The following is an 11,376-nucleotide window of genomic DNA, read 5'->3' as shown; positions in this document are numbered from 1 at the left end:
TAGGTCATGAGCCGACAAACGAGATCAGAAGCAAAAAAAAAAACCACACAAGCTGAAACTAGATAAGGTGACAAAGAGAAACTTCACAGATGAAGTGACAAGAAGAAGGGAGGACAGAATGACAAAGAAAGGTAAAGACTGAATGTCTGAGAGCTTCACGTAGAGATATTATCAACTCTAACAGGTGTTGAGGAACCAGTTTCAGACTTGATTCTTACTTTTCCTTTCTCCTTTTTGACCCAACAACCTGCTGATTCAGATGGATTATTTTTACTACACCGGATGATTTAAGGTTGAAATATCTTCTTCTCTCGTTTTGTACTTTAGTTCAAATTAAGAAAATACTTCTTAGTGTACTATCAATGTCCTCCAGCAGAGACCGGTCCACCGTGGACAGACCCAGATCCTCCAGCAGAGACCGGTCCACCGTGGACAGACCCAGATCCGGCCTCTCTGCAGCCTTGGACCTGCAGTCGGAGCTCCGGAGGAAGGAGGAGACGCTGCTGCTGCTGCCGGGAGCTGAGCTCTCCTCCTCGTCCTCCTCCTCCAGGAGCAGAGCTTCTCCTCTGTGGGAGCCAACACCGACACCACGCTGCTGGAGACCCAGGACGTATTGCTGGAACCAGGACTGAGAGGGTCAGACTGTCAGACCCTGCTGCAGTAAAATGAGAGCTTTTCTAAAAGGGACTCTGGTGCTCAGAAACACTACCACTTCTGTCCACAGGGACCGCCAGAATCACCACAACATGCGAGTTCCTCACAGTAAGTTTAACTGGTGGATATCCGGCAGTGCAGAACCTCTGCTTCACCTATGATTCTTCATTTTCACTGGATGTAACAGAGCCTTATAGTGCGTCATGGTTGTGAATACAGTTTCAGACACCTTTCATGCTGCCAAGGGAAACAGTGTGGGGGAGAACAATAGCAGGAATAACATCACGGCACTCTGATGCGAGCGCTGAGGAATGCTGGGAGGTGGAGGACGGCACGTGGATGTTGAAACATCAGCGCACCGTTACTAAAAAGCCTGCAGGACTCTGCATGTTCGCTCATCACTGCTCTTATTCATATTCATCTTTTTTAATGCAGAAGCAAAAGAACAGACTTATTTTAAAGGAGATTCAGCATTATAAGTACTTTTGATACATTTAGCTGAGAATACTTTACACTGTGGTTCTAGTTCAGTAAAGTATCCGAATACTTCTTCCACCACTGAGTATCAAGTCTTTTTTACAATTAAAACACCAGTATGATTGAATATTAGTCATGATGTTGAGTGTGACGTCGGCTTCGGCACTTTGGTAAATGTCATACATGATCCAGTTTAGATAAGAGTTCATTGTGCAACGTTTTTTTTAAAGGAGAAACAAGCTGCAAGCTCAAATACATAAAACTCACTGACTCAGCCAGTGTGTGTGTGTGTGTGTGTGTGTTTTCCACTCACCAGTGTCATTTTGAGGTGGTTTTTAGTCAGCATGTTGTACTGCTCGATCCTCTGCCTGATTTCCTCCCTGCTGAACTCGGTCCGCAGCTCTCTCTCCTTCTCCACATCCTGACAAAGAGAAACGTGACACGATAAGTCACAAGTCAACCGAGATCACCGAAACATCGCGGTCCCGGTTCAGACAACGGCAGCGCGACACGAGGACGAGTGCACGACTTGAGTTCTTCCGCACCAATTTGTACAGATTATAAAGTTAATGTATAACAAATAGAGTGAAGCAGGGCGTCCTGTTCCTCTTCTCCACAAACACACACACTAAAGCTGGTCTCAGCAGAGATGTGATCACAAGTTTCTTGGAAATAAGTCATTCGGCATGAAAAAAAAGCATAGAAATGACCAAAAGTACCGATTAATCGACTAATACACAAAGAAAGAAAATGTAGGAATATATAAATCAGGAAATATAAAAATAAAATACTGTGGTAGCCAGGTTCGTTTTCCCGGACTAAAAGACTCTCACTGCTGGAGGGCCGGTGCCTGACAAAAACACAATCTGGGTCTCATGCTGAGCGACTGACTTCTAAATTTAGGCAAAACATGGAAACCTGCTGCAGGAAACTCAACAATGCAAGTCGGCTGCACAAGAGGCTTCACTGCATGCGACTGGGTTCATGATGGACTAACATCTGTACGTTACGGAGACAAACATCTGCACGCGAGCTTCAACAACCAGAAATAAGGAGGCAGGATATTATGAGTCACACCACACACAGCCCAACCCTCCTGTTTTATTATTTTACAACACAAAGCTGCAACTGCACACAACACATGCAGGACTATAATTTAGGTCACATGACAAAGCCAAATGTGTTCCATAATCGGTTGTAAAGAGCCCGTCCACTGACCTCACAGCCAATTAAAATGTATGCAGATGCTTTCAGGAAAAAGAAGTGACACATTAACACGTTTATCTTGTGTCCGTGTGTGAGTCTTCAGACTTTAATTCTCCAGAGCAGTGTGTGTGCTTACATGGGCATAGTGCAGCCCTCGTCTATGTCTATTAAAAACCACACGCACACAAACACACACACATAGTGCACGATCCAGGGAGGCTTTGAAGGCACATCAACCCTTATATGGAAAACACACACTGCTCAAGAGAAAGGCAAGGTACCAATGCAACATGTGCAAACACTGCAAACACACACACACACTCTGAGGATTTAACATTGTAATGTCTGTGTTTGAGCTAAAGGGACTTGCATATACTCACAACATTGAACAAGTCCGTCATCACGTGTTGAGATAAGATTAAAAGAGAGTTTGATGATCCCTCTACAGCAGGTGAACTGGACAGATATGCTTATAATGCAATGTCAAAACTGGATGTTTATTGTAGATTACAAGAAGAAAATCCTTCTTTTCTATAATAGTCTCTTGGAAGATTAATATTCGGATCATTAGGTTGCATTCAGCATCTATTAATATCCTGATATTGAGACAGTTTTTGTGTCTTTTTGTCTTCATAAGTGCGGAAACAATTGACAGAAAAAGAAATTATCAGTAATTCATTGTGGAAAAATGGCAAACGTTTACTGGTTCCGGCTTCTTAAATACCATTTGCTTCTTTTCTCAGTTTAAAAATATTGCTAAACTGAATATCTTCAGGTTTTGGGAAGTTGTTTGGGCAAAATAAGCAATTTAAAAGACTTTACTTTGGGCTCTGGGAAACTGTGATGGATGTTTGTCACCACATGTTCAAACTATTAACAAAGAAAAACAGTAAAATCAGCCCGAGATGTGATGAATGGTTATCGTAGAATTCATTGAATAGATAATGGAGGGAATAAAACACAACTACAGACGTTCATTAAAAAGCTCCTTCATCTAAATCCTATATTGGTGCATAAAGGAAATCCCCGTCTGTCTGCATGCGTCAATCAACCTGAGAGACACAGACACTGACTCATCAGGATTAATAAGGGAGGACACACAGGGACACAGCGGACCTTAACAATTCCACACAAAGACACAAATAACATTACGACACCACGAACCTGAGGATATCAGATTCCTTTATTTCTAAAAACCTGTTGTTTAACTGAGTATCGTGAAGTTTGACCTTTTCCCCCCATTCAGTCTTCCCTGTAAGCACCTGCCGGGTCAGATGAGTCAAAGCTTATTATTACCAGGAAGTGACAGGTAAGGAGATTCTCTGTCATCTTACCTTCCACAGAAAGACACAGAGACAGACAGAGGGGAGAGTTGCCCCCTTGAGGGAAATACTACTAGATTTAGTTTGTAGAATTAGTTTTAGTCTGCTAGCAAACATCAGAAAAATGCCAATGCTTCCTCCAAAATGTCCTTCTTGTCAGAGTAAAGAAACAACTGTTTGACCATCATGTGACAGTGACACTAAAACTGAACACTGAAAACTATGATTGATAATAACAGGCTTAATGACTGGAATCACTGCTACTCTTAAACCGAGCAAAACACTGCCTGAATGCTGTATTCTAATACCGACATAGTGATATATCATTCCAACACTGGTGGGTGTGAATATCAGGACGTCCAGCTCAGAATGGAGCAGGTTCAGAGGAACTGGGAGAGTCATAGTGACCAAATCCAAACAAACAAGAGAAGCAGAGCACAGTGGAGCTACAACACGATGAGGTCATGGTCCTGTTTAAAAGAGCACAGCGAATCCTCCCACTGAAGCTGGAGGATCGAGACTGGACGGAGGGGTAGAAGGAAAGACCAAAGACAGTAGCTGGGTTTCAATAACGAAGAATAAAGAAGTAGATTTGCAACAGAAAACAGATACTTATCTCACTTATATCCATCCATCTTTAAGTTGACTAACACTGAAGCTGAGGTCTGTATCTGACACTGCCTGCTTTCGACTTTGAATCACCTTTTACAGAACAAAATTCTGAACGTCAGAGAGCAACATCATCTGCATAAGGTCGAATCCCAGAAGATTTAATTCAGAATCAGGACACATGAAGACAGAACCACTAAAACTATAACCTAATTAAAATGTAGCCATTCATTCCTATTTTTCCTTAATTTACAATACATGTGTTGCACAAGACATTGCACAATACTTCTTTCATCTGTTGTCCCTGGGCGAGTACTAGATAACAACTTAAACCGCAACCTCACTCATTAAATGTGTCCCTCAAAGCTTAAACACATGTTTCATAAAATGCATTCCTTTTGCTGATGTTAGCAGAGCCCTTCTGTATTTCAGGCGAGGCTCAGTAATGAAGCTTAATGTTGACCTAAATCTTATAACCAATGGTGACAGTAAGACAGACTTTGTAAAACTGAATTTGTATTTAATTTCTGGGAGATGGAGAGACACAGAGGAGGATGTTGTCAACTTGATTCAGGGATTTAGCCAACCTTTGGAGGTAAAAACTACAATAAAAGATGATAATCAAGCCTTTAACTGGAACAGATATCAAAATATGTAAAGTCTCTTGAGATGCTGTACATCATAAGGTGGCTAATATCAATGAGTAAAGGCTCATATTACTGGTCTCATTGCAGGTACTGATGTTGGACAAATTGTGCTTTTAGAGGTGAAGTTTGACAGTTTGAAAGATGTATAAAAAGGCACTTATTTTAAAATCAACAAAAAAACTCTAGTTATGACTGCAGATGTATTCCTATTATGGCCCAGCTTTAGAATAGGAATAGACTACTAAAAATACAGTCCTAACTATAAAAACTGACAGTGCTAAACATCTGATTCAATATTTAAGGAATAATTAAGTTTCATGTCTCCGTCCTGCTCTTGTTGCCTGAAGCATTGGATTAAAAAGCAGAAGTGACTCTTCTTTGGTACCAGAGCTACCAGAAAACACTGGAAAAAAGAGGAAGAGAAAAGGCGACAATAAAAACGGACGAGACGGAAGAAGAAGAGGACAGATACGGAGATAAAGTTGTATCTTTATCTCTTTGTCAGAGCCTCCATGTTCCCCGACTGTGGTTTCACAAATAAACCAGGTAGTTAAAAGTTTAGTCTGCTTCAGTGTGTGAGAGAGAACTTTTTATCTCACACACACACACACACACACACACACACACACACACACACACACACACACACACACACACACGCACACACACGCAGCGTTCCTGCCTTTGTTAAACACTGTCACACTCGTCTGCATCCACTATCTTTAAATAGATGACATCACCATGTAGGTGCGTGTGCAGACAAAACACGCCGAGCTCAGCTAAATAGACCCTAAAGCAGTGGACTGTGTTTCTGTGTTATGAGTAGACTAAACACAGCGGCTTTTCTGTGCTGACTGAATCTAACTTATATTTTAAAGGACAACAAAGACGTTTCTGTGTTTACTGAAGTTCCTCTCGGCCGTGTATGTTTGAAATGACCAAAGCAAAGGTCATTTCACTTAGCAAAACATTAACAAGGAAGCTTATACTGGTTATATTATACTGGCCCTCTGCCAGTCTGACATGTTCCTCCAACTATTCAATGAATCTAATTATACAGATTACTACACATTACTGTTATTTCAGTTGATTTAGTTAGCTGTGACTTTGTATTTCTCTCAAACAGCTACTTTTTTACGATTATTTTCCCAGTTTGGTCAATAAAATATCATAAAATATTGAAATGTATTTTGATAAAGTCACAGGTGACATAATCTAATGTCTTAGTATGTCTGCTCAACAGTCCAAAACCCCAAATTGTTTCATCAAAAACTCACTTTGGAGAAGCTGGAAAATTAATTAATTTTCTGTCAATTTTATTATTGGAAACTATATTTCCGGTTAAATTGAATACAGTTGCCTGTAAACTTCCCCTCAAACATTTAATAAAATCTCTGGTGTCATTGTTAATTCAAATGGGATCAACTTTATTGATTCTTTCCACCCTTTAGCTCATTTTTGGTCTCCTCTAAATTCACCTATGTCCATTTTTCTGCCCTCCCTCGCCCTCCCTCCCTCCCTCCCTCTCCATGTTACTTCCTGTTGAGGTCGGGGGGGGGGGGGGGGGGGGGAAGTCGAGATCGACCACACCTTTCCTCCCAGAATTCCTGCACTAATGGATGCACGTATACAACGCCACATAGATGTAGTGCACAAGTGAAAGTGCTCACACCTTTCCTCAGCTAATGGACAGAGACAAACTCCTCTTCTTAAGTGGACATTCCCGAGTTAATGGACGCTCGTACAGCAGACAGAGTGCAGCCTTGTTAAAGCCTTTTATAGATCCCTCCATCTGTGTTATGCAGAGCCAACTACTATATAAACTAACAGTAACCACCTCCGTCTCTTCTCTAGAAGACAACTTATCATTTACAGCTGGGTTACTTCCAGGACTTCAAGGCTGAGAGAGATTTGGAGCCGTCTCTGTCTCGTCAGCATTTTCAATATAAAACAGCTTTTGAAAACTTCTGATCAACACGTCTTGCTCATAAGATCAATTCAGCGTAAAGGCTTCCCATTAATAACAATGATGGCCTGATCAATATATCAGCAGGACCAATATCGGCCCAAATATTGGTATAATTGGTGAAATTGGCAGATATGAACATTTTTATGCATTTTAAGGTATTTCATGTACAGAAAAATAGCATTTTTATGCAGAATAACCCATTTCAGAATAATATTATGTCATTGATTTAGCCTATAGTTTATGATGCATTAATATGTACATTACTTTAGTGTTGCAGCTGTTTAGGGTGGGCTGATGTTTTCTATATGCTGCTGTGTAGCTTGTGAATTTCTCCAAAAGATCAATGAAATCCCATCTTTATCAATAATAATAATTCATAAATAGTTTTCTGATTATTTTTTGTTTTATCAATCGGCAAAGTAACCAAAGATTAAAAGTAAAAAGTACAATACGTCCGTCTGAATTGTAGATTAGAAGCATAAAGTAGCAGAAAATAGAAGTAAAGTACAGGTACGTCATAATTGTACTTAAGTACAGTACATGAGAAATAGTTTATTTTTCTTCAGAAGAGTAGATGATGCTTTTGTCTCTGCAAAAAAGTGAAACCTGTAGACTAAACCATCTGGACCGCAGAGAGACGAGAAGCTCGACACAATGATGTGAACCAAAGTGGACCGCTGACATCACCCGGAACTGTCTGCGTGTTTCCACCGTGGTTCAGTAAGTACAACACGGAAACATGGACGGCAAGAGTGTAGGACACAAAGTTATGGTTGAACTCTCTGAGAGGAGTCCACGAGGAGACCACAAGGAGGCTGTTTGGAGGGCTGGGTGGTCCTCCATCAAGACCTTCACCAACAGCAACAAAGAGGAGGTAAAGAGAAGAAAGATGAGAAGAAGAAGAAGACACAAGCGAATACAACAGGAAGGAGGAGGGTTAGAAGAAAGAGGAAGAGAAGGATGAGGAAGGAAGAGAAAAGAACAATAAGAAAAGAAAAGACTGATTACAAGTAAAGAACGAGGACGTGTGAAGGGAGAAGAAGAAACAAACAAGAGGAGGAAATAAACATCTTTCCCACAACTAAGTGAATTTTCTATCTTTAGTAGTAATTATATTCCAACATGTTTAGTAAATGTCCTTAGCAGCCACTCAGCTGCTAGTCATGCAGTTAATTTGGTTGCTTTGGAGATAAATATAACATTAAACATGTCCAAGCACACACTGGAGCCGCTGACTGAAATGTTCTCATTGCACTGAAAAATGGCTTTCATTAAAAAGACACCGCTTGAAAACAGCTCTCCCACACACACACACACACACGTTGGACTATCAGTCGTTCCTGAAGTCAAAAGATTACAACATACACAGTAAAAGGTCGGAATGACAGAGTCTTTCCACACATTTGTTAGCACAAGAAGAATTGAGCAACAGGCCCAGAGAGGTCTGTGTGTGTGTGTGTGTGGGGGTTGAGATTATGAAACTTCATGGAGCAGGAATAGGTGTGTATGTGTGTGTTTGAACACAGTGAGCCAACAATGAGCCTCACTTCCTGTTCACAAAGCTGAACACCAGTGCATACAGTACAGGCATGGTGGGCTTCAACTAAAGATATGAACCCGTTTTTCCAATTAATCTTTCATCATTTAGTCGATAAAGTGTGGGAAACTAGTGTCAAATATCTTCAAAGTAGCTCGTCGTTCACGACTTAAGAAGCCACAAAAAGACTAAATACAATTTAAACATATTCAGCCAAAGTAGGCAAAAGCAAGCAAACAAAACAGCAGCAATGACGAACGATGAAAGCGGGCTTCCGAGCGGCCTCCGTGAGTCAGATATGAAGCAACACAACAAGCAGCCAGTCACCATCAGTCACATCTGACACCTCCATTACTAAATGAGCCTCAGTCTCCTACATGAGGGTCACATAGAGCCAATGTAGGTTTCTCACACGCAGCAAACAGACTTTAATGCATGCGTTTACAGCACTACTATGACCACTTCTGTAGTCATCTTCACACAAACAACAATCTTTTCCTCAACCTAACTACGTTGTTTCCAGATTCTTTGTGGAGAAACTCAGTTTTACTTATCTATCGTTTAAATCTGTCGACTAACAAGTTCTTTGGTGGAGGATCACCCTGATTGCGGTAAATAGCATTCCACACACCCAGCTCATCCCTCCATAACATGAATAATGTTCGGCTTTACACATAGTGATGAGGTGTAGACTGACTGACTGACTTGCGTGCCGAATAACCCAACATCCTGTGTGTCACTAGTTGTTCCCTGTGACACTTAAAATTAAGCAACAATCCCAATAAACGCTGAACTCACGCACATTTCTAGGTAGAAACCTCGATGTTCTGTTGGTTCTGGCTGATCATTATGCTGATGTGTGTGTGGGTTTGAACATTAGCATTTAGCTCACGGTGGTTGGGTGCCACTCACGTCTGTTTTGGCTAGCTTGATGTGGGAATCTGTGTTTTTGTGTGTGTTCAGGCTCTTACGGGATTTTCCACTTTTGCAGAGGTGACTAGAGCTCCATCACTCACTCACTCACACACTGTCCATTATCAGGCCCTATACAGACACACCTGCCTTTGACATCCTCATTGTGTCTATTGTATCACAACAACTTGTAGTTATTTTGGTTTTTAAATGGACAAGAATGACTAAAATTAAAGAATAACTTTACACTGAATCCACCTTTTTGAGTCAGTAAATTATATGTAAATCGACTTTATTATACTTTTTGTTCCTTGTAATTTGCAAAGACAGATTTACTACTAAACTAGAAAAGAGTTGTGATGTTTACGCTTGTTAGTTAGCATGTTAGCATCTAATGGGGACTGTGATTGTTTATCAAACTTAATGACAATCCATTAAATAGATGTGGAGACATTTCTTGACTCCAGTTTCGTATCAGTAAGCTAAAGACGACATCCAGCCAATTCACATGTCTCTCTCTCTCCAATTAGCACCGTGTTAAATTAAACATTTCCAAAAACAGCAACCTCTGGCCCAAACTACCACAACACTAACGCCCGGACCGAACGCCTCCAGAGACGGAGGTCTTCGACACATTGACACACACGTTCAGTCGACCTGCCTCGTCATTCATCATCGTTAGACTCTCAACTTTCTCCTTTCGCACATCAAACACCAAACCGCCTCAAAGCGAGCTGCGGTTTGGAGATAATGGTCTGAACGGAGATCGCAGCCAGTCTGAACTGCTCCCAGATGAGCCTCTAAGTGAAGACTGGTATGTGACGGGATGGTTTACAGAGCATGAGCCCAACATGCCTCATTACTGATCACATAAACACGGAGAAGGCCCGCTCGCTTTTATACAAGCAGAATTAAATAATTACACGTTTTCAGCAGCCAAACCAACTTAAACTTCTGAACTTCAGGAGTAGGATGACAGATGACCCACTGCTTCTAACAAGAGGGACATTATTCATATTGTTTTCTGCAGAATAAATAAGAAAAATACAGTTCTTTATGGAGCGTACATGGTAGGTTACTCTTCCCATCTGGTGCCTTGTAATATGATGATACAGGTGGTCAGTTTCTCCACAGAGAAGTATGGGGAGGAGGGGGGAGGAAAGGGGGAGAAGGGGAGAGGCTTTTTAGAAACCACTTGACCACCTGTTCAGATAGTTTGGACTCGAGCCGTACAGTAGAGAGTCTGTTAGAGGCAGCTGGTCGATGATTCATCACCACCACTGTCCACAAGCTTCATAAGCTGTGAGCAGACACACGAGACCATCAGGACCGGATCAATAATAAATATAGACAATGATAGTAGTTCTGGAACTAATAGTTCATTTCACCGTCGATTTATCTCTCCGACTCGGTCCTTTAGTCTGTACGGGATTCAACATTAATGTTTGTCACTTCACCGACTAGTGAAAAATTCTACTTTTTACTTGCCTGTAAACAAATTGTTGTATTTATTACTCAATTCTCAAATAATAACAACAACAACAACTGTTTTTTTTTCAAATGGCTAGTTTTGTCCAAAGATATTTAATTTAAAATGACATGAAACTGAAAAATCTGTGGATTTTCACATTTGAGAAGCTGGAAGAAGTGAATGTTTGGCATTTGTGCTTAAGAAAAGGACCAAACATTAAACTAAAAAAACTGTCTTCAACAAAGAAGGAGAAAAACAAGATTTAAAAAAAAAAGGATAAAATAATGATGAATTCTACATTAAAATCACATTAAATGCATCATATTAGACATAGAAGCCATAGAGCGGGAGCTATTATTATTCCAATGGAATATAGGCCAATATACCGTTTATTAAATGCATCCTACAGTCTTTACAAATACATTTGTCCCCACACACACACACGGTCCTGACAAACACCTCATACTCTCCATGACGCAGGTGCAGATTTATATTATTATACAACGGCCCATTGCTCTGGAGGTTTGTGTGTGTGTGTGTGTGTGTGTGTGTGTGTGTGTGTGTGTGTGTGT

The 11,376-nt window shown here is 40.8% G+C and overlaps 1 protein-coding gene across 1 annotated transcript in view; it reads right to left on the bottom strand.

Annotated features, from left to right (window-relative positions):
• The window catches only part of rassf3 (Ras association domain family member 3), a 21,645-nt gene that overhangs the window by 3,787 nt on the left and 6,482 nt on the right, over nt 1-11,376 (bottom strand). Inside the window, exon 2 of the mRNA XM_031859296.1 lies at nt 1,445-1,552. Within this exon, the coding sequence (XP_031715156.1) occupies nt 1,445-1,552 (108 nt within the window). The remainder of the gene's footprint in view (nt 1-1,444; nt 1,553-11,376) is intronic.

This window comes from Anarrhichthys ocellatus, unplaced genomic scaffold (genome assembly GCF_004355925.1).
Source record: "Anarrhichthys ocellatus isolate YVR2014 unplaced genomic scaffold, GSC_Weel_1.0 scaffold21, whole genome shotgun sequence".
Lineage (NCBI taxonomy): Eukaryota > Metazoa > Chordata > Actinopteri > Perciformes > Anarhichadidae > Anarrhichthys > Anarrhichthys ocellatus.
The sequence above is the reverse complement of the archived record's forward strand: the minus strand, read 5'-3'. Positions and strand labels throughout refer to the sequence as shown.